This window comes from Poecilia reticulata, chromosome 5, assembly GCF_904066995.2.
Source record: "Poecilia reticulata chromosome 5, P_reticulata-male-v2, whole genome shotgun sequence".
Lineage (NCBI taxonomy): Eukaryota > Metazoa > Chordata > Actinopteri > Cyprinodontiformes > Poeciliidae > Poecilia > Poecilia reticulata.
In genome coordinates, this window is record NC_088834.1 from 30,393,789 (window position 1) to 30,418,731 (window position 24,943).

At 37.2% G+C, this 24,943-nt stretch overlaps 1 protein-coding gene across 3 annotated transcripts in view; it reads left to right on the forward strand.

Moving 5' to 3' along the window:
- cntn4 (contactin 4) overlaps positions 1–24,943 on the forward strand; it is a 250,708-nt gene that overhangs the window by 38,249 nt on the left and 187,516 nt on the right. For all 3 annotated transcript variants that reach the window (XM_081607459.1, XM_081607460.1, XM_008410160.3), the window contains one exon: positions 9,761–9,898. In XM_081607459.1, coding sequence (XP_081463585.1) covers positions 9,761–9,898 — 138 coding nt within the window. The remainder of the gene's footprint in view (positions 1–9,760; positions 9,899–24,943) is intronic.

The window sequence follows — 24,943 nt, forward strand, 5'->3', positions numbered from 1 at the left end:
ACGACTAAATATGCTTATAACTGTAACTGTAATAATAGGACTTTATTCTTGTAATATTAATATGTGTTACTCCACCCGGTGGGCGGTCACGTGCAGAGTGACTAAGTTGTTGCCAACCAACTGACTTTGTTGCTATATTTAGCGATATTTCAGACAAAGTAAATTGGTATCGGTTAAAATTGGAACTGGGAGTTCAGGCTTATATGGCCGATATCAGTGATCGACCAGAAAACTGCAATTGTTGCACCCCTCAATCAAATAGTGGCCTATAAGATGTTTAATGGTTAGGATATTGTTAACTCACCTTAAAACTTTTCTGGAACTTTCTCCTTCACCTGTCTGCTGCGTTCCTGGAAACCATTTATAATAATTCACATAAAAACTTGATTAAGTATGTTGAAGTTTGAGGTTTTAAGTGGCAAAATCTGAAAAAGCTCAATTAATGCAAATACTTTTGCAATGCAAAAAGCATTCTGATTTCTGACTTTATTCGTGAGTGGCATAAAAAGTGTGTCATAGCTGGAAGAAGCTCCAGGAAGTCCAGGCTGACTCCTTTGTTAGCAAAGCGCTGCTGGATGTTCTCCGCCTCGTCCCGCCATTTATCAACTTCCATTTTCCTGGCATCAAGTAACTAAACAGATTACAGCAACAATGGGCAAGAGCAGAGTTGTGAGGCCTTCAGCAGTGTGTTATCTTTGACTGCCCAGCATGCTTTATCAGATCCAGTTGAAAGGACCTGATATCTGCCCCCCCTCACTTGAAGGGGGGCTTCGAGTGAGGTTTTGATATTTTTAAAAATAGATTTTACAACTGGAGGGAAACAAAGTTACCAAGAGTAACTTCAGTCTTGTGAGTACGCTCTGTTCTCTCTAAAGGTATTATGCCTCCCTGATGATTCTCCGTCTTTTCAACATTGATTCCAATGAGCTCTCTCTGTCTGATGGTCTGAGGAAGACGTAGAAAGTCACAGTCTGTAGGTGTTCATATCAGATCACTTATCTTTTGTATATGAAGCTAATTGTCACTCCATTTGAAAGCTTTTTTTCTATCAAAAGTATCTCAGATGCATTTGGTAGATGTGCTACAAAACCATATATGCTTATCAAGCAAGTTCCCAGACAGCACACACGCACAAAACTAAACTGAGGTAAAATAAATAACATTTGCACTAAGATGGTACAAGTGTTTTGGATGATAAACCGAAAATTAACAGACACAAAAATTGATCAGGTTTTTTCCTGCCGATTCTGATCACCCAGGAGGGCTGATCACGGCCGATCACAGATACCGATCATATAATTATTATTTTTTTAATCATAAAAACTACCGGTTTACATTATGTGGAAAAAGGAACCATGAATTCTCCTTAATTTAGACAAAAACTTTCCAAGAAATAAACAGTACAGGCATTGTCCAAATTGTACTGCTATCAGTAATACTATCTTTAACAGACTGAAAACATATGAAGGCTCTGAAGAGGCTAAATAATGCAAAAAGTCAAAATAAAACCTCTCAACATTGCCAAAAATTCAAGTAAAAAACTTAACATTCAAAGGCAAATACAGGTTCCATTACAATAAACAATCCTGAGTTACTGAATGAAAACTTCCTGATAGCATGGCGGCTAGCTGATTACTGCTAGTTCTGATTGGCTGTTTCTGACTGAGCGGAGTAATTATGCAGAACAGGGAGGAGGCAGAGGAGATCGATTATTTTTTCAGAGATTATCTGTCTCATGTTTAGGAGACAGATAGGAGACAGTGAAGTTTTTTATGTAAAATTTATTTTTTAAGTTAGATGCTGCAGCTTCAAGCAGAGGTTCGGTGTGAGAGTCACTACCAGGTGGAGCAGAAGCGGCGCTCCGTCTGTGAAATATTACTACCTGTAGCGTAGCAGCGGTTCAACAGTGAGAGCAGAACCAGCGTCTTACATCGTAGCTCAAAGACTTAAATAATTTTGTGGGTTATTTGTTTAGCTTTCTGACCATCATGCTAATCCGGGTGAGTGTTTGTAGCTGTGCGCTGCTTTACCTGCTATCTGATCATCCATATGTCTTTTTTCACTGCAGTGAGCCTCGATGCAGCCAAACTCCGTCAAGTATGACATTTTATGCCATATTAGATTCGTCGTGTTGATGCATTTTGACCTGCTTCACCCCACGTGCTTCAATTTTCCGCCGCAACACACAAACTTCCCCATTCACCTCATTACACACCACATCGCTTAGGATTTGTTGCTGCGCGTTTGTGGAGTGTGAAGGAAAGAGGAGACTAGCTGTACAGGCAGGCTGCGAAATGAGATGCAGGTGATCGGTTTGTGTGATCGGCAACAAGAGACCATGATCAGCGATCACCGATCATACACTTTTTCACGGAAATCGGTCGATTATGATCAGTGGCCGATCGATCGGCACACCTCTAATGATGATGGTTGACGATATAGGCTTAATTTAAAACAAAAACAACAACAACTGATAAAAACAATAAGTAGGACATTCAACTAAAATCTTATCTGAATAAAAGTGTCTTAAGCTTGCTTTTTAAAGAAATCAACATTTGGGGCCACACAGAGATTAAGGGCCTGTTTTAAACACGAGTCTTGGCAGAACTGAATATTGAATAGAGTATTTTTTCTTTAACATCATAATAACCTGAACCAGGGCTGTGTGTACATTTATGACCTGCTCTAGTTGTTTAGGGAAAGATATTGTATGCCCAAAAAAATCATTCTGCAGGTTAGGATTTAGGAACTTATCATCTAAAATGTTTCAAAGGAAATAAAATAAAGTGAGGAAGTTACTGTGGGAGTTCACAAGAACAAAATGTGAATATATCAGATGTTGCCAAAGGCTTTCACAGTGAGCACATTTTTAAAAACTGATTTGAAGGTCACTAGAGACATATTTTGCCTGAGTTCATTCAACAGACCCAGATCAAAAATTGTTAATAAAGCAGCTTCCTGTTCTTTGACCTAGCAATAGATGTCAGGGCAGTTTGCACAGATGCCATTGGTTGTAAGGCTACAGGGAAAGTGAATGAGTCTGTGATTAAAGACTCAGGTCATTTAAAGCAGTGCTATAAAATTTTAAAACCAATAGCAAATCTAACAAGGTGCTAAATACTCAGTAAAGCGTTTATGACTCATTTTAGTTATTAAAAGTGGAGATACTGGAATTTGAGTCAAGAAACAATGACTAAGTGACAAGGAAGGCAATTCTCGCATTGTATTAAAATGTGACAAACAGGAATGAATATTAAACAGTTAATACACAGAGTTTCCTTGCAACCAATTGATAGACAAAGAAGATTAAAACCATCAGGATGGTAAGAATTTAATGGATGAAGCAGCAAAACGTATTACTTTCCCATGAGAGATTTGCCAGAAATCCAAGCTGTAAAATTTAAAAAGATGCTGAAATTCGCTACATCTGTCATCTACAAAATTTACAAGTGTACAGACTTTTCTCTTTTTTCTTAAAGAAACTAAGAAAAAAAGCATAAAAAATGTGAATGGAACAATTATTGATTGAGAGAGATAACAAGAGAAATGGCTCGTGATTGATAAGGGAAATCTTACAACCACTACAATCTGACGCCACTCCAATTTTGTCTACATTTTGTGAGGAAGGAAGTTGTGCTCATCTCTTCTCTGGAGGTTTATGCGTCATTCTTGGTTCAGCGCCACCACAGGTGGGGGGGAGAACAGGTTTTTCAAAGGGTTATAGTTGTTTAACGCAGTGCAGTGTGAAAGTGACCTGCAGCAGCTGGAAATGTAACAAATGTTGCAATTTTGGTCCCCAATAGGAAAGAGTCTTCTGTAGTATAGACATGACACATGATATTGTTTACATCCGGAAAATATTGCCTATGCACACAAGCCTGTAGGGCCAAAATACTATTCTTTTACATGCCATCCAGTGCGCTGCCACGATTTAACAATTTGGCTAACAAAATGAAACCAGCAGATGCATTTGCTGGTTTTCACTTGACCACTGCTGTGGTCCAGTGCGCCACAGCAAAGAGAAAAATAACACAGGAAAAATGTTGAAAAACAACTCAAAACCACTCGTATACTTCTGTTTTCTCGCTCTCTGCGTTGGCTACGCTACAAACAGACCTGTTGCCATAGCAACTGACAACAGGTCCACTAATGTATCAGGATTCAACACCAAAAAGAGAAGAACATTAAGTCTGCTACAGTATTTTCAGGGTTTTCAGGCTTGATTTTTATTCTGCAAATTTTTTATAAGTGATCATATAAGTGATTTTATAAGTGATCATATAAAAAATGTATATAATGAAAAATCAGCTAATTTAAACACCTACTCTAATGATGATTTGTCTGAGAGTTTATATGGAACATTTCGTTTTTCTTTTTCTCAATAATGGTACTAAACCACAGCAAATTCCGCACCACATCTACATGTTGAGGTTGTCAAAGTCAAGCTAGCATAGCTCACCTATTTCCCTCTCCATCGCTGTTTTTTGAAATTAAAATATTTTCCTGACTTGATCTCACACACTTGGCGTCATTGAAATGTGTCTATAAGGCCTGAGATCTCCATTAGTCTAATATGTAGAGAGAATTGAAGTGCTTATAAACTCGAGAAAATGCTTCAATTTCAAGTTTCACTAATTGTTTTGTACACATTGTCTTTTTAACATGTTTAGAAATATATTAGGATTAGGTGTTCTATCTTCAACTAATCGTATAGTGGCGATGTGTAACATTGAAAGGACATGAGCAGCATCGACAAATTACACATTAGCCCTAAAAGGCACAAGCCTTGGTGGTTTCATAAGACACTCTTTAATATGCATGAAACTGCTCTCTAGGTGTAAGGCAAAACCTTGCACTTCTGATGCACCTGAGACAGACTCTGACAAGCCTCCATGTGATGTATGGAGATAAAAGAGCTTTCCTCTGTAGGTGGAGACCGAAGACAGAGCTGGAAGGTAGAGAATGTGAGATTAATGAGAGCGCGCCCTGCTCAAACAGTTTCCGATCCTTTCTTCTATGTGTTTCTCTGTAGTTTCATCCCACTTTTTTGCTGTGTTTTAAAAACTTTCTGCTGTCTGTAATTTCAGCAGGAGGGGAATAGAAGAGTTTCCCTCACTTCTTTGTGATAGCAAAATGTCTCATAGTTGTGTTTTTTTAAGGATGTTTTTGAGAAACATCCCTCAAAGTGTAAATCTGTTTAACACTGGATGTGATAGATTACTGCTGCTTGTGTCCCAGGGGAGATCTGCTAAAAGATTTCCTTCCTCGCTCGGTATTATTGTTTAATCCTTACAACAGCGCAGCTGCTTCACTTCAGCCTTTGACATCCTTTTAGAAAACTTAATCTATATTTTTCTTTGAGTAACTCTCAAACTGAATACATCTGTCTTTCTCTTCATATGTTGTCTTTTCCAACAACACCATTAGAAACCACTGATTTCAGTTCCTTGCTTAGAAGATATTTGAGTCCTTCTTTAGCAGCATGTATTGGCTTTTGGTTTGCATCACATTTTTCCTGATGTATTTTTACGAGACAGGTTTCTTCACCCTGAGTGTATTTGTGTATCATACAGTAAATCCTGTGTGTTCATGTGTTTATGGATTGATCTCTTTGAGCTCAGACCATGTTAGGTTGTTTGAAGCCTCACTTGATTTGATGTTTTGTCATATTTCAGAAATTTTCCTTTTAATTGTACACAGGTGTTGTTCTCTATGGCTGGGTATTTATTGTATTGTTATTGTTAAAAATTTATTATAATGAAAACCTGGATTAATTGTGTTTAATGTGATTAAAATTAAGATGCCAGTTAATTTTGATTTGTAAACTTCAAAAATTAGCTGTATTGTCAGCATTAGTTGTTTTTAGAATTTTCTCTAGGGATGTACGATATATTGGCATTACCATCAGTATCAACCAATAATCTTAAAATATCTGTATCTATTTTAATAAAGCTTGTTCAGTAGAGAGAGGCAAGGGGGGTAGATATGTGATATTAGCTCGTGGATATGACAATAGCTATGTTTCCATTACAAATGTGCGCAAAACTTTTGATATATCGCTAATGTCGAAAAAACTATTTGACAACAACGTTGTTTCCATGAAATAAGAAACAAAGTACATCCAGTAATTGATCATGTGACTCGTGACATGTGAAAAAAGTGTTTCCATGGCAATTTTTCAAAATACACAAATTTTGGTACAGCTAAAAGAAACACCTCATCCCAGATCAAAACCTTTTTTATTGAAAACTGAGTTGTTGTTTTTTATTGATGTGTTAAGCAATTTTATTTTCACAATTTCAATTTGCAGAATCATATGTTCAATGGATACGCGGATGTCATCAATGGTCATGTAATATTTTTGTGTGGTGTAGTTTGAGGGCGTGGCGGAAAACAAAGATCAGTCTATGCTGAATTTTCTTCACTTACAGCATCAAACATGAATAAAGTCAAATAAAGAACTGAATACAGCTTGAAGCAAGATGTCTGGGTGACCCACTTTGGTCTTTCCTACTTTGTTCTTCCTGAAATAAAAGGATTTTCTGAAATATTCTGATTTATGGAACGTGTCTGTATGCATGTAGAAGGGAAGCAAAATCCAGATCTATGTCAAGACTTGAAAACTGATATTCATAGATTCTGTTGACCCAATCTGAACTTGAGCTTTTTCCCAAAGAAATGGACAAATTTCAGTGAAGTGATTTAGCACCGAAGACCAATACATGCTGATAGCGTTAACAGCCACGGCTCCAAATTGATGCCAAGTAATTCAAGGTCAGTGTGAATAAACTTCTCATTGCCAGCTTGCAAATCACTCCCACTGCCCCCAGCCCCAACATGCCAATCAAACCAGAATACATCCCTAAACACAGATTGTGAAGAAATAACACTTTTAATTATAGAGTTCTTCTCAGACAGAGCACCAGAGAACTGTTTGAAAAGACTCATATTAACTGATGACACCATAATGACCTTTTGGAAAAATGAACTGACATTGCATTTCTTTAGATGTGTAATTTCTGGTCTCATGATGTTGCATAGTACAACATTCTTCAGAAGCTTTAGTATAAAAAATATATAAATGTTCTGAATCTCTTAAAACTCATTTTGTAGGTTGCCAGTTCATTACTGGGGCAGCACAACCAGGCACATACACACACCGACACCCAGTTAACTTCAACGTGGACATTTTGGACTGAAAATTCAGAGCACCCACAAAAAAACACACATATTGTATTTGTGTATTTGTATTTGGAGGACATGCTCACAAAGACAGCTGAGAGTTGAACTGGTGACCTTTCAGGAGTGGAACTCCATTCAGAATCCCGTCTAGGGTTACATATGGATCCAAATTTGTAATGGAGAACTTCATTGAGACAAAATGAACCAAAAGCTTGTAGAAAACGGAAAAAAATAATAAAATAAAATAAACAAATAAATTATATGGTTTTTTTGTTGTTGAGGTTTCCTGCCTGGGGATTGTAATTTCCCATCCTGAACCTGGTGCATCGATACAGTCACAGCTCAGGAGGAGTTTATCAGGGAGACAGACTAAACAAGCTTTTACTTTAATATAAATGCATAAAACACCTGTATGTAAACTTTCAAATAAAATAATCATGCTTATTAATACAAAATAAACAGGAAGGATGTAACATGACATTTATAAAATGTTGAGTAATTATCCTCAAATTTGCATTAACATTAGTTGCAGATTTCTAAGGATCTAAAATTTCCAATCTCTGAAATGTATTTGTTTAAATGCAAAATCGAATTACACAAGTAACAGAGGTAAAAATGAAAAAAAAAAAAAAAACATCTTCTAGTCCAGGGGGCCACAGCTGACTGTGGAAATGACCCCCAAAGCTCGTCCACGCCGCCACATCTGTATCGATAACAGAAATAAACCATGTAGGTATTGTTTGGTATATGCTATAATTTGTGCCAATTTCTCGTGTTTTATTTATATTTTTCTGTAACATAGACTCTTTGCCATATTTCTAATCTAAACTCAAATCTCATTTGTTTCTTTAAATCTAATTTTGTACTTTACTGTGTATTTTAATATTGTCTGTTTTTATGTTAAACTACGTAAGGTGACCTTGAGTATTAAGAAAATCGTCTACAAATAACGTGGATTATTTACTATTTTATTTTCAATGCACTGTGGGTATCAGATTGATCATTTATGTCCATATGCACATTGTTTGTAGTGGTAGAGCTACTAGTTTTAAGCTACAGAGGGAGCAGGTGGGTGTGAAAACAGACCTCAGGACATCATGATTTATTACTTAAAAAAAGCTCGAGCGATAAACTTTGGCTTTTTCAAGTGGAAAAGCAAACAGTAAAACGGTTGGAAAACTTGCTACATCCATCAACAAAATCACTCAATAATAGCAATTTAACGAGTATATCTGCATGTGAACGGTCATTAATTCATGAATGGGGGTGAAGTTATGCTGGGTTTCTATGTGCGCGCTTGAGAAAAGGGACATATAAAGCTGTAACAATATAGGTGTTTAGTATTTTAGTGAAATGAAGTCAAGAAATGTATAACATTTTTCAGTCCTCAACAACTTTCATCAGCAATTAGCACAACTAGCGTTGTTAGCATCGCTAACTGTAGCCCCAGTCTCTGTGTGTTTGTGCCTTTAAGTAAAGTTATTCTACATGCCCTACAAGAAATACAAAATGTGCCAAAATAAAACTGAATCTTATCTTTTTCTGCTTTACAGAACAAGAAAGTCAAATGTTCTGCCACCACGTTAGCCTTCCTGTTGCTGCTAAATTTGCCAGACACTCTGCTGTTTTCCAGGGTTTCCACAGGCTGTGGCCGCCATGCAGTCAAAGCTGTACAATTAGCTAATAAAAATACAGTAAAGAAGTTTTCTTTCATCACTTTCATTCTTATCACTGTACACAACAAAATATTGTGATAAAATTGTAAGTTCATATTGCTCACACCTATTTAGGATGTTTTATTATGTTTATCAACTACAATCTGCTCTGAAAGTTAAAGCTGGTAGCCCAAAGGGACATCCAAAAATATTTCAAATGATGTCCCTCTGTGAATTCCTCCAACAGTTATATGATATTATCATGCTGCGTGCAGTATGTGCACTTAAATAAATTGATTGCTCAAATGTAGTGACAGGTTTTTTCACTTTTTTCCACCTAAGCCGCATGTATAATTTCAGGCTCTTTTCTTTCCCCGAGGTCTATCCTATAAAGTTCAGGTTTTTTTCTGGGAAACTGTAAACTTTCAGTCTTTCCGCCTGGGAAAAGACTGAATAGAGAAAATGTTCAGGAAAAAAGACCCAGCGCATTGAGAAATTCTCTGGTGCTCTCTGTTTTATAGCTTTTGCATATTTTTTTATTTTTTTTATTTTGAATGTAAGTTGGAAGAGTTCCTAAAGAACAATACCATGGCCATGTATGGGAGTTGGAGCTGCCTTTGAAAGCAGCTCTGCCTGTTATTTTGCTGAAGATACGGAAATGAACGTTTTCCTGTCCCGTTCCTGTTAGGCAAAGGGTTTCTTTGAGATTGATTTTTTTACTCCGCCAAACCTGTAAGTTGTTGTTCAGTTCAGCGGTTTTTAAATTCAATTTAAACACTTTTTCGTTTTGCCAAGTTCCGACTATCCTCCTTGTTCCACACTGTGTGGGATGACTTTGCCAAGTGAAGGATGCCCAATTTATTTTTGAAGTTGCTGCGAAAAAGTGCTTAATAAATCTCACCTGGTTTCTTTTTCTTCCACAGATTGGCAAAGGAGAGAAGTGCAAATCGGATTCCATACATTTGTGATTGGATGTGAAAACACTTTTGACCCTTCAAAATTGAAGATGATGTTACTATGGAAACTGCTGCTGCTGCAGTCACTTATGGGCTGCCTGGCAGGTAAGGTATCTTATTAAGAACTTTTGATGCATGCCAAATGCTGCCTTTGTGAGAGTCTTGACTCCTTATTCAGATGTATTTGGGGCAGGTGGCAGTGTAAAAGCCCAAGTTTTCAGAGAAGCGGCTTCAGGTGGATTAGACAGAAGCAGTCATATTTTCTCTCACAGATGATATAATAAAAAGAATGTGGAATCGGCACTGCGGGGCTGTTATTGTTGTAGTAAACCTCTAATGACACGAGGATATTACATTTCAGCTTTCCCTGCAGCCATGCGTTTTCCTTTTGTTGCTCGCCGCACTGATCAAATAATCCTAAATGTAAATGAGGAGACAAGACAAACGTTGTTTCAGTTCAGCTCTCTAACTCATCAGAAATCAGGCTTGGAGTTTTAACAGGAGTAAAAACAAATCCATGAATTCAAATTTCTACAAAGATCCAGTTGAGCATGTGCTATGATCTGTGAAGGGCAGCAGAACAAATGCAAAGCATCAATGAATGTAGACCTCATTATACATGTTTTTACAGTAAGGCCTTATAATACACAGATAAACATAATAGAAGAACTAATACAAGGGCAATGTAAACAACTTTTAAAGACTCAATAAAAACATTGATACTATACACACACTATACCGGAGCTACTATGCTGTAGACACGTTGACATCACGTTGCCCCCAAACTTTCTGCTGGAAGACCACACGGTGCTTTACTTATTGTCAACACTATGACATCTACATACCAAGGTCCAAGGGTTTCACATTTCACAGGGTCAGGAAAGAGCCTTAATTAACAAAAATAGAGACGGAGAAGGAAGTACATCAATTATGCCAGCTTGACTTTGACAAACCTAATATGTAGATGTGTTGCAGAATTCAGTGTGCTTTGGTTCAGCACAAAAAAATTAAAATAAAAGGCAACTCACACAAGAAACTCTGACAGACCATCAGTAGATCAGGGGCTAATTAGCTAATCAACCACCATCACTTATTAGTAATTGCAAAATGAACATCAAGCTTGAAAACATAAAACTGTAATGGAGTCAATGTTCTATTCTCTGTGTGGGAAATGTTTGCGTGTTTTTAGTGATGAATCCTGATAACCTAGTGGAGCTGTTGTCAGAGCTGTTGCTATGGAAACGGGTGTGCATGTAACATAGCCAACGCATAGAATGACAAAGCAGTATACGTGGTTTTGACTCGTTCTTTAACTTTTTTTTTGCTGTGTTGTTTTCCCCTTTGCTCTGTCGCACTGCACTACATTAATAACACCTACATGTCCAGGTTTCATTTTGTACATCGATGGTAAGTAAAAGAATTGTCTTTCCACTCTTTAGCGTTCTGCTCTTACGTGAAATTTTCTGAATATAAACAAAAACATGCAACATGTTATAATATAACCCACTCTGGGTGATTTTCCTGCATCAAGTGTGGACTGATTCCAGGCCTGGGTTAAGTTCATACCACAGGTTGGCTTATAGGTTATAGGTTAAGTTTTCAATGCAAAAAACTAGATTAAGGAGCTATGCTCTGGATTAAAGGACAAGTAATCCATCCGTCTCTCTGTCCGTCTTCTATTCCTACTTAATCCTCTTCTGGGTGGCGACTGTCAGAGGCAGCACTTCTCCTCAAATAAAGCTGATAACAATGATAATGGAGTTCTAGTGGACCCTGATGTGCCCAGAACAAGCAGTGGAACACAAAACCTGCGTAGGAGCATCATTGCTTCATTTTTGGAAATTAGCCCTGTATTGGTTTTGCTTTCTAATGCTATTCACTACTGTGTCAGATGTCTGTCTGAGAAAAATTCAGAGTGAAAGCAGGCGATAATGCTTAAAATTATACTCATAGGCCACTTTATTGGGTAAACCTTGCTAGTACCAGGTTGGACCCCTTTTGTCTTCAGAACTTCTTCTGGTTCATGTCTGGTTCATGTTAACATGATAGCATCACACAGTTGCTCCAGATTTGTCGGCTGCACATCCATGATGCGAATCTCTGCAACATTTCCACCACATCCCAAAAGGGCTCTACTGTTTGAGATCTGGTGACTGTGGAGGCCATTCGAGCTCAGTGTTGTGTTCAAAAAACCAGCCTGAGATGATTCTCTCTTTATGACATGACGCATTATGCCGCTGGAAGTAGCCATCAGAAAATGGCTACACTGTGGTTAAAGAGGGATGGTCAATACTCAGATAGGCTGTGGGGTTGACACGATGCTCAATTGATACTAATGGACCAGGAAAATATGTGTGTGCCAGGAAAATATCCCCCACACCACTCCACCACCACCACCAGCCTGAACCGTTGATACAAGGCAGGATGGATTCATGCTTTAATGTTATTGATGCTAAATTTTTGTGTTAATGAGCAGTTGGACAGGTGTACCTAATAAAGTGGCTGGTGAGTGTATATATCTAAACGCACACGCTAGTTTGATCTGATGTGAAATTTATTGGTTCTATATATAGTTTTAAATTTGACTTGTATTGATTAAATAAACAGATTTTTAAATTCATTGTTATTTTGACATTACACTTTGTGAGATAAGTGATGTTTAATTAGAATAATAAAAATGTAATTAACTCAGTGAGTCGGTCACTAGGTGAAACACATATTAATTATTTAGATAATGAGCAGCTAATGTGGAGAGTAACTGAAATGTATTAATATATTTAATATATTTAGGCCAAATTTAGATAAATGTCTAGCGTATTTCAGGCTCTGAACTTTTCTCATTTAATTTGCTCATTTTGTAATTTATTTATTCATTATAATGCTGTGTTGTTTTTAATCCTACCACAGCCTTAAGAGATGGGGTGATTTGGACCTTACAGGTTTTTTATTCGATGTGCAGTCTGTACAGACCTGTGTGCGCTGCTACGAGGGTTTTTTGTGTGGTTTTGGGAGCTGATGGTTTGATGGGACAAAAGTTCTGCTTCCTCGCTGTCCAACTGTGACGTTAAGGTATCCCAAATTTTGGATAAAGTTTTCCCAAATCAGTCTGCCAGACTATCAGCTTCCAAAAGTCATAATATTTTTACTTCCTTCTGCTGAAGTCATGTGGTCAGATTAACTCTCAAATCATAGCAAATGAAATTATTGCAACTTCAATCACAATATAAGTGATATTAATACAGTATGCTAAAAAATGCAAAAAAACATTAAGAGGGTTTTTCTGTTGCTTTAGGATAAGAACCTTAAAGACTACAATAGAAATGTAGTAGTAAAAGTAGGTGTATTTTTAATAAAACTGCAGTTAAAGACAATTCGATTTGGGGTTAATTTCTCATGTTGACATTCAAAAATCTCTGCAGGCTGTGCTCGAATGTCCATCATTCACTTACCAAGCAGTAAACTTAAATTATTGCTTCATTATACCGAGGCGTCCATTTCAGCCAGAGGGGCTCCGTGGCATTGATCACGTTTTGATGGAGGACTTTAATTTATCTCCTTTACAGATTCGAGGGGGTCACCTCCGAGGATTGGCGTCATCACTCAGTGTTTAATCAACAGGTATTAGGCGAATCACGAGGACAAAGGATGTCATATTGACGAGGAAAGTCGCCTCTCTCGTTAATCAACACGCGGGGTGTTGTCCACCCTCTGTCCCTTTACAAATAACATTATCATATTTCTTTGAGGAAAGCCTGGTCGGTATGTTTGCCCTTCCGGAGTTCTCTCTGCGTGTCAATACTTGTCTTATGGCAGCTCTAACAACGGCTCTTCTCACTGCAGACAGCTGGTGATAATTGACCGGTGTGCTGCCTATTCCTCATGGAGGCGTTGACTTCACAGCAATCATATTTGTTATGGAGAGAAATGTCAGGGGGGTGAAAGCATAACATGATCTGGTACGTGTTTTCTAGAATCATATTTTCTAGTCGGAAACCCCTCTGGTGTTTGGCTTCTCTTAGCAACAGTTTCACCCTCAAAGTCGTAGAGTAACATTGTCCTGAAAGTCACGACGGTTTAGAAGGGGAATCCAGTTACTTTCATTATGTAGTTATTAGACTTCAGTTTGGTGGATTTGTGTAACTGGTTTTATTCCATGTAAGCTTATTGCAGTATTTTTGCCATGTCCTTTAACTAAAGCACTAAATGCTGAGTTAATCTTTATAGACCAGTCGCTTTGATTTGTGACACGTTGGGATTACTGCAAATCACAAACTAACAATTTTGCTTTCCAAGTAGTTTGTTACAAAATTATAAATGCTCCTATTAATATTGGTGTTATTATATAATGTAGAGCTTTTAACATTACACACTCCACAAAATACACTAGGAATGTACGATAGAAATTTGACCTCCAATAGAGATCTGTAGTCTCCCAGCAAACCGCAGTAAAGCCTGTTGCTCTGGACCTTTCCTGGTGTGATTGTAGAACAACTGGCTGATGTTTAGCTGAGTATGATCTTTTTCTTTCACTAAACAAACATTACATCTGCTGTTTGGCCATATTTACACTTACACTATGAACAAAACGGTCCACTTAAAACTGAGACATAGAATGAGGCAACCAAAGCAGCTTACAATGACTAATGAACAGTGATGGCATAGTTACTTTGAAAAAGTAACTTTAATTAGATTACTGATTACTCTTTGAAAAAGTAACTTAGATTACTGATTACTTGATTTGGAAAATAGCTAAGTTAGATTACAAGTTACTTTATTAGTTACTTTCAGCAGCTGCTGACAACAACCGTCTGTCACCTCAATATAAAAATTACATCGAGCTTAATGAAAGTTATTTTATAATGGTAACATTAGCAATGTATCTCCACTATAAGGCTGAACTGAAGGGGAGATTGTTTAAAGGTTACAACAGTCAAAAAAAAAAGTAATTAGTAATTTTTGCGTGTTTTTGTATGTTGGAAAACTAACTACTATTTTAGAGCTCTCCTCACCAGCCTCCAGGTTCTGTTACGGCCCTGTGTTTGCTGTCAGCGCTCCTCCTGCGGCTTCACAACTCAGATGGCTGCACAAGATTTGTGACACTTATCTTAATCTTAATGATTATAATGGTGTTTAACTTTACGTTTATTCGTGGCTGTTTTCATGTTTATTGCATTCTCAATATTAGTCTTGATGTTTGCATTTATTCTGAAGCACAACGCAAAGCTCAACATCATTCACAGGTAATATAAACATGTTTATGTTATAAACATGTTTATAACATAAACATGTTTATAACATAAACATGTTTATATTACTTGAACCTTAACAAAGCCACAGCGGGACGGATCATTTGGGAAATGATGGACACGGAGAGCCTGACTAAAACTATCCGGTTGTTAGACAAGTTGTGGGGTTTATTATGTCTCTGCTTATTTCCAAATGAGCAACTTCACGTTCAAAAACAAGCCCAAAAAACTGCAACCCATGACTTAAATTTGCAAACGACTTCAGAAAAAAACATGCCCAAAGTCGCATATAATAATCGAACGTGGCGACAAAAACTCAAAATAGTTCCTCTTTTTCCATCACCAGTAGGAGCATCTCTCTCCTGCCTCCATTGTTTACGTTTCTCTCACGGCGCGTCTGTTAACAGCAGCATAGAAACGATGGTAACTACCCAAGATGCAAAAGAAAATAGTGAGAGTGATTTGTATAAGTAACTTTAATCTGAGTACTTGATTTGAAATAGTAACACGTTAGGTCACTAGTTACTGAACAAAGTGGTCGGATCGGAGTAACGCGTTACAAAGTAACTTAAGTTCAGCAACTGTTCACAAACAGATTTCATTACTAATGATTTTTAACAGGCACATCACTGTTCTCTTGCTCTTTTGTGAAGCATATTGCTGACCAATGTACTAACAATGATCAATGTTAAAAATGCAATGATATTTCAATAATTTAATAATATTGAACTCCCCACAATATAAAAGTTATTTTATTAACTGAATATCCATTGATAATATTTCTTTTTATTTGACAAATTTCCCACAGCTCTGGCTGCACACACCGTGTTCAGTTGCTCTTCTCATCCGGCTGAACTTTTTGCGACCGCTTGACTCAGTGATCACCCGATCTGTTAAGCCTTGTGTTACCATAGTTACAAATGTCAAATGGATTTGGGAAGAATCTTTCTTCATGCGCATGCCGCAAAAACCGGAGCTTTAGAAATCATTTGCGCTTTGCAGATTCGCTCGATGTTTGAAGAAAGTTCAAACATCATCCCATACCGAGAACATACACAGTAGCTTGTTTGACTAAAGCTCAGAGATTTTGAGCTGGCTTTATTGATCCACATGAAAACTGCAGAGTTTTACCACAGCTCTAAAAATAATGCAGAGGGTTTTTAGTAGAAAGAAGATCAAATCAGCATAACAAGAGCTCTGCTTTTGTCTGTTTTCAATAGTTTTTTTTATGCTTTTATCTGAACACCGTCTTAAGAGTGAGAATTGCTTTATATCTCAGGAAAATCTGCTCTTAATGAAGACAGTGCTGCCATATTATTAAGGCACAGTGGGAAAAGTTTGGTCATTTAAGCACTCGCATACGACCACAATGTTTATATTTTGTGTTGCTCATACATAAATACATTTTTCAAGCACACATAAAAACAGACCTATGTAAAGTTTACTAGTGCATACAGCTGCTTCATTTTTAGAAATCATCTGCGACAGACTGGCGACCTGTCCAGGGTGACCCCGCCTCTCGCCCGGAACGTTAGCTGGAGATGGGCACCAGCAACCCTCCCGACCCCACTGAGGGACAAGGGTGAAAGAAAATGGATGGATGGATGGATGGATGGATGGATGGATGGATGGATGGATGGATGGATGGATGGATGGATGGATGGATGGATGGATGGATGGATGGATGGATGGATGAGGGAACATTTATTCAAGCTTGTGTCAGCTTTACTGCACTAACAGTCCTGCTTACTGTATAAGTTTGGAGCAACACACTCTAAGATGGCTGATCCAGGTAGAAAACACAAATTTAGCACAATGCAGTGCTAGCCATGCTAGCCAGGATTGCTTTATCAACATTTTACAACGTTTTACTACTGGATCAGCTGCGAAAGAAAGTCCTTATTAAGACTTAGTTGCTTTTGACAATTTGAGGGGTGGAACATTGTACTCCCTGCTGTTCATACTGTGAAAGATTAAATTTGGCATAAAGTTCATGATTTGAGACACACTTTTGCATTTGTCAATGTCAGAAATGGGGTGCACAACCACGCTGTAGGGGGTGCTAGCGCAATGGTTTTACTCAGACAAGAAAGAATAAAAATACTATCGATGCAGTTGTATGTTCTTGAGAGATAAAAGCCATCCAAACAAAGGTTGGAACATCTTTTTTTCTCCTGTTTTTAGCTTGAGATGCTACTGCAATAAAAATCACATTTAAATGAAGAGTTTTTACGCTGGTAAACAACACACCTTACCAGAGGTGCCAACAAATGTGTCTGAATCAATATGCAAATTTTGAAGCGTTGCTTTCATGAACTACAGAGTAGAACACAGGCTATGTGAGAAGTTACGGGAACGGTGTAGATGTTACTTTGCAGCTTTAGTTGCACTTCTTGGTTCAGAGTGTTAATTTGTTTTTCATGTTCAAATGAATAAAAAAAGACTTCGATAATGACATTTGCCTTTAGATACTTAAGAACACAATTATATTTCTAAATTAGTCACCTGTCTTCTGACTGCAATAATTGAAAACGGTCAAGGCGTCATTTCGTTTCGAAGTCAGTTTGATTCATTTGACACGTGTTGCTCTCATTTCTTGATTTTTGCATACACACTCTGCTGTTGGAAAAAAAACAAAGACCAGTGGTTCAAATGTTAAACTGCAACTAACTTAGTTCCCAGGAAAACTGCTCTGCCTATTTGTTTTAAGAAACCGTTTTCCCGTTTGCTTTCAATTAAAACAAGCAAAGGAATAATGAGAAACTAATTTTAAAATGTTCATTTCTTTACCCAACTAATACAAAAAGGCAGTAGGAAAAAACATAGTATTGTGAATGTGAAGAATATGAAATATGAATACATTTACTATCCTATTAAACAATAGGAATACATTTGCTGTTATCTCTTTGCTTTGCCACGGCTGACTTGGTTAAGCCTTTGGAAGTTCAAACTATGAAATCGTTTTTGTAAAACCTCGTTTTTCTTTTGTTACCAACCAACAATACCTGTCACAAAATACACTGGAAGGACCCGGTCGCAGACTCAGGCATTAGCAGCTACAAAAAAACATTTAGATCAAAAAAGAATAGAAAATCCAATAAAAGCATGACAAAAAGATGACAAAATTCATTTCAGAAGGAATAGCAAGAAAACGCTACATCCCAAGGAAGATAATGAAACCCAAAGCCGGTGCACATCGACCTGTAACAGAAGAAGGCTGGTATACAAGCTTCTGATTGCAAGTTGAGCTGAGATTATAACTGACTATTTCAGCCGGTAAATAATTAACTATTTGTGGACACTTGTATTCGATTCCTAGACTGTCTGCTGATTAAGAAAAGCAAAACATAAAATAGGTTACAGCAAAAGAAAAGCATTTCCTGATGGAATTCAGCAGAACATTTAATTTTATAGCTTTAATCCTGGTGGACATGCACTATGCATCATCCATCCATCCATTTTCTTGCACCCTTTTTCCCTCAGTGGGGTCGGGAGGGGTGCTGGTGCCCATCTCCAGCCAACGTTTCGGGCGAGAGGCGGGGTACACCCTGGACAGGTCGCCAGTCTGTCGCAGGGCAACACAGAGACACACAGGACACACAACCATGCACACACACACTCATACCTAGGGGCAATTTGGAGAGGCCAATTAACCTGACAGTCATGTTTTTGGACTATGGGAGGAAACCGGAGTACCCGGAGAAAACCCACGCATGCACAGGGAGAACATGCAAACTCCATGCAGAAAGACCCCAGGCCGGGAATTGAACCCAGAACCTTCTTGCTGCAAGGCAACAGCTCTACCAACTGCGCCACTGTGCAGCCCACTATGCATCAAAATGTTTTTTTTGTTTGTTTCTTTGTTTTTGTAATGTTTCCTGTCTGGCATTATGGCACTCAGATTTGTGCTAAGGTGAGTCCCAACATATTTACTTTCACAAGTGGAGCATTACGGCTTCCTCTAGAAGTTGCTTTGGGTTTGTTTCAAATGTAATGGACAAGGAAGCAGAAAATAAAGAGAGAAAGGTGGGATAAAGGGAAGAAAAGAGAAAGGAGTAGAGAAGAGAAATAAGGATAAAGAGAACACAACATGGCAGTAGTCTGTTTCTACACCTGCTGAAAGAGAGAAGAAAGGCAGTTTTTCAATACAACTATAAACATGGCAAGATAGGAAATGTTGTAACAGCTGCTTTAGGACCCGTGAGAATGTGTGTGTGCTCTTCATGATTGAAAACAAATGGCAGCATAACTTATAAAGGATAAGTCATATTTTGCTGCTCCGAGATTTTAGATGTTGACAGCAAGACTGGACAACGTAAGTTTTAATTGATGCTAGAATGTAGGATTTCATGCCAATTTCAAACTGAGATATAATTCCAACCATGTAAGAAAGAAAAGGCACTAATATTTAATAGATCAAGACTTTAGAAATAGAGGGAGGCCCATGAGGAAAAGCAGAAAACTGTGTGGACAGGTAAGTGTTTCAAACAGAAAATTGAGTTATTTAAAACTAAATTTAAAAGAATTGAAATCAGGCTGAAATCAGGAACAGTGTTCCAACTGGCTGTTAGCCTTCTGAGATTTCTATACTTTTGTAAACTGATGGTGTTGCAGTATCTGTTTACTTCACATTAGTAACTATTACTGATAATACATTTCCAAACCTCATTTCAAGAAATCTGATCTCTTATTCCAACGGTTTTCAGGCCACGCCCCAGTCAACATCTCTGGGGGAAAATAGATCCAATTTTCTCAGTGTTGAAATGTGGAACAAGTCTGGGTTTCAGCACTGGAAGTGTTTACAGAACATTTGGCTCAAAGAAAAAGAGAAATCAGGAAGGCCCTCCCTTTTGGCACCTAACCAATCCAACAAATATCTTATTGGTTACAAATTTGAACACAAAGAACATAATTTGCTTGTTTCATGGTCCCATAAGCCTGATGGACCATTCCTTTCTGCTAGTTGCTCTCTCTTGTTGGAACTCTTTCTCTATAACGTTTCTTGATGCCAGAGTTTATTCCACCCAGAAGTTGGCAGCCAGAGCACTTTCCTCCTATTTACACTCTTTCTAGTGATATGTGTGAGTGTCAGTTTGATTTCTGGGTCCTCTAAACGAGCCATTTGATTTCATCACCCCAGGACTTAGTGTGGAGCAGATTAAAAGGCCCGTCGTTCCAGGCAGGCTGAAACACACACACACACGCACACACACCTATACACACGCATGCACACCCCCACACACACACACACACACACACACGCACTAATACAGCTTTTCACACCTTGCACATAATGTTTTTTCTGCTTGCTTTTATGTTTTAAACATAAAACATGTTTCAACATGTTTCTGGTTCAAGTCACTTTTAGTTTCTCTTTTTAACAACAAAAAAAAAGGAATCCGGACGATAAAATAAAGCTGAATAAAATTTTTAAAAGCTTGTTGCTACCTAAACTCCACACTGATTGACTAATAGCAAATTTGTCTTCAATAACTCAAAGAAACATGCATAAGTTTCTCTAGTTTTATGCTATTTTTATTATTTTATTCATTTCCTTTCTCACAATTCAATTCTTTCCAGAATGGATTACATCGGCTGAAGAGCATTGCCGGTTGTTTCTCGTTTCAGTCTTTAGATCACACTTTAATCACTTTCAGGTTAAATTGCTACAATATTCTGCTTTACAGTCCTCCTAAAAGAATACAGTCCCTACAAACACTGGATTACAGAGGCAACGGCGCCAATAAACACCAGAGAGCTGAGCTCACATTGACTGCCTGCACGTTTTACTGTCATTTTTTGATGACAGAAAATCCATTAAATTGTCTGTCACAGATATTTCTCAAATGTGTTTTTGATAATAATAAACAAAATAAGAACAAGAAAAACATCCGACGAGATTCCATTTCCTTAACACATCTTAAGTAAAACGTATGTTTGTGATCTTTTTGGTGATTTATCAGTGTCTAATTATGTATGCACTTATAGTAACTCTGTTGAGCTGAAATCATTCTCTTTACTGGACCTATCATGTTTGATTGTTGTTTTTAATTACCTTTAATACCAGTTGAGTTCAAGAAAATATAGCTTGAGTTTAATTAATTTTTTTTATTCATTATTTATTGTGGTATTTTAAATACTAAAGCGAAATAAATAAGGACGACACTTCTAACACTTGAGCAGCTTTTCAGCTGCTAACATGAGACAGCATAACAAATGATTTGCACCAAACGTTTCCAGATAAGACTCAAAGCTCTCAGCTCTACGTTACAGTGGATTCTCACATTCTCAGATTCACTCATTCGCAGATTTTTCTGTGGAATGTAGCTACAAATTATTCTTGGAAAACTCATCTACGGCCCACTGGCAGCGTGACGTTATGCAGGCAGGATTCCCCCGATCTCTTTCACACTGCACTGTCAAACCAGTCGAGCAACTTGTTCCCCTCCTCACCTGTGGTGGCGCTGCACCACTGGAGGAAACAACATGAAAACCTCTGAAGAAGACACTGAGGCTACTTCCTTCTTCACAAAATTCAAACATTAGTGGTTGAAGGATTTCTCTTTGTCTGTGATAAAAGATCACTTGTCATTTTGCCTGGTAGCAACATACGTGTTTGCTTTGGTTCTTTTTACCCAGAATACCTTGCACTCTAGTCCACTTTCTGCTTTTTTAGCAATCTCCGGTCCGCTTGGTGTTGACATATGCATTTGAACTGCACCAGAGTTCACTTTAACCAAACCCAGGTGGAGGTTTTTAGGTGGACCAGAATTTGGGCATTACACCCCCTACACAAACCAGACACTGTAGACAGTCTGGAGTTTGATTAAAACGGGCTGAAGGGCTGGTGTGAACGTACTCAAACTAATAATCTTTTTTGCTTTAGTATGTGAATCACATCCATCTTTATATATGAAACCTTTGAATACATTTTCATTTAGCTCCCTTCATCCATAATTTTCCATGGCTGTGTGCTCGACCGTTAACATCTACTCAAACAGATGAACCTTTTCATGACCTGTTGCCATGGAGAGAGGGAAACTGATGGAGCAACATTACAGGCTTTATCCATTCCTGACCCCAGAAAGGGAAGAAGAAACACTAGGCAGCTGTGATTTTATCTTTTCCCAGAGTTGTGAGGTTTTTCTTTTTCTTCTTCCACCAAATGTCTTTCTATTGGCTGTAGATTGTAGAAAATACAGAAGCTTTAAAGACAAGATAGTATCACTTCTCTTTTTTTTTCTAACTTCTGGCATTAGAACCTTTAAAATGTGGAGAAAGGAGCCTCAGGGGATTAGGGTAGATCATGCTCCAGATTTAAGCCTCAGCAAACCTGCTTTCTTACAGATGGGATCATGTAATATTCTCTGTTTATTGACCTTGACTTTTAAATTGTTTTTGTGTGTTAGTTCCATCAATTTTTACAGCTAATACTATTTTTAACCGTTCCTTTCTTTTGTCTTTGTTGTTGTTTTTTCATACCAAATCCCATATTACTTTGAGGGTCACTGCTTGACGGTCTTTCAAACTGTCACTTGTGCATCTTAAAAATGAATTGTGTTTATTTTTGTTTTGATGAGAGAAGCTCATCATAATGGAGAGAAAGCTGATTAAACAGGCCTTGTCAACTCGTCTTCATCTTCTCAAAGTGACACCAGAGGAACAGACTGCTGCTTGAAGTCAAAGTCGCCGTTTGAGAGTAGAAACTGAGCCGAGATTAACTCGATAAACCTGTCACTACACTGATCTTCATCAGCTTTTAGTTTAGTTTAGTTTGCACAGCTGCAAACAGATCAAAGACATTAAGATAAAAATAACAGTGCAGGAAGAGGCAAAAGCCCAGTGGGTTTATTTGAAGTCTCCATCCAAATAGTGTAGAAAAAAACCAAAATAAAATCCAATAGTGCATCTTCATCAGTTGAGCACACATTTATGAAATACAATCATGTAGAAAAAAATAAAAACTTAAAAATGTTTTGGATTTGAGATCTGGAAGAATTCCTACACAGTCTGGAAAAATCCAGAAAATGACTTCAGTTTTGCATGATTGTGAAAGAAAAGGGGGAAAGTACAAGTATTTACAGAGCAATTTTTTTATCTTATTGTTTTAATGTTATTTTTTTGTCCTACCTTCCTACTTTCCTTCCCTCCTTCTACATGTCCTCTTTCTTCATTTTATCTTTTTAATGTTTCGTCATTCATCTCTTTCTTCCATCTTCATTTGTCTTTTGTTCTTTCCTTCTGTTATTCACTGTGTTCCTCCTTCCTTCCCTCTGTGTTTTCTTTCGATGCAATTTACATAAACTCTACTGAATAGTAATTGTTACTTAAATTAATGTTACAACATGCAGCCCCTTTGTCTATGCTGATGAAGAGTTCCTTACTTTGGCATGCTGAACTGTTTGTCTTCAGCCTTCCTTCACTTGTTCTATTCATTCCCTCCTTGTGGGGGCGGTAGGGAGCCCTCAGACAGTTGGAGGGAAAATGGAGAAAAAAAGGCAAAAAAAAAGACAGAGTATAAGGGCCACACTAAGGAAATTTTAAAAATAAAATTATGACACTAAAGTCATATTTTGAATTAACATGAGCATAAAGTAATTATATTACAACTTTATTCTCGAATGCAGTGACTTTATTCTCATATTTTCTTTCAACTTTATTCTCATAATGACTTCACTTTCGTAATCCTGACATCACGATTTCTCGTAATATTACAAATTTATTCTTAAAATAGAATCATGTTATTCTCAAATTGTTTCAACTTTACTCTCATAATATTATGACTTTATTTTAGAAATTTTATGACTTCATTTTTGTTTCCACAATAGTCATAATTATTAAATAATGCATTTAAAAAAAAATATATATATATATATATATATATATATATATATATATAATTTATTTTTCAATCATCAGTATAGAATTTAAGTTACAACTATTATTGAAGATAATAGAATATTAATAAAGATAGAAAAAATAGCTTTTACTGTGCCTCAGAGGGGAAATTCAGAAAAATGTTATCTGCCATGCTTATGTTTCTGATTGACTGTCAATCAAATTCATCACACTGCGTTACATAGTGAGAGTGAAAATGGAAAAGTTTCTGACAAGAACCAGACAGAAGGAACCGTCCAGCTGCAATCGATCCTGCTGCAAAAACTCTGAAAACTGTGGAGATTAAATAAAATTTGATATGTGATAAATATAAAATATTACAAAATATTTTCTTTAAATCAATTGATTGTATTGTGATGAAAAATTGTATTATCAGGTAATGAAATATCATGAAGGTAAGATTAATAGGCATAGCAGCAGATAATAAAAATGTCCACATCAAAACTCAATTAAAATCAGAAGGTATGAGGCAGCATTTATGATAAACAAATGTATTAATTATTGAATAGTGAATAAACTTGCGAAAAATCATTCCAAAAGTCAACGTTTCTGTACATATTTTGCAGCATCGTCTGTGGGTTCCCAGCTAAAAGCTAACGCTGTTTAACCTTCACTACTTCATCCGTTCTTCCCTTCATTTATTTCATTCCTCCTTCTGTCCTTTTTCTGATGTTTCCTATGAATCTGTTGCTTTTTGACTCCATATGTGACCTACAATAACTTAGCTAAATATGTAAATTTTAGTATGTAACTTTGGAAATAAGGAGAAAAGACAAAGACATTTCTCTGTCTTTTTGAATTTTCAATCTGGAATAGTCTGTAGTACGACAATAAATACAAATAATGTTTTCTGATATATCTAACAATATCTAACAGCTGTCCAAGAAGTTGTAATACAAGAGGCAGCTAAAACCTGCTTTACATATTCTGTATGCATCTGATTTTGGTATTATTATTATTCCTCAAGTTTTTGTCCAGCTGACAAAGCCCTACGGCAACAGCAATA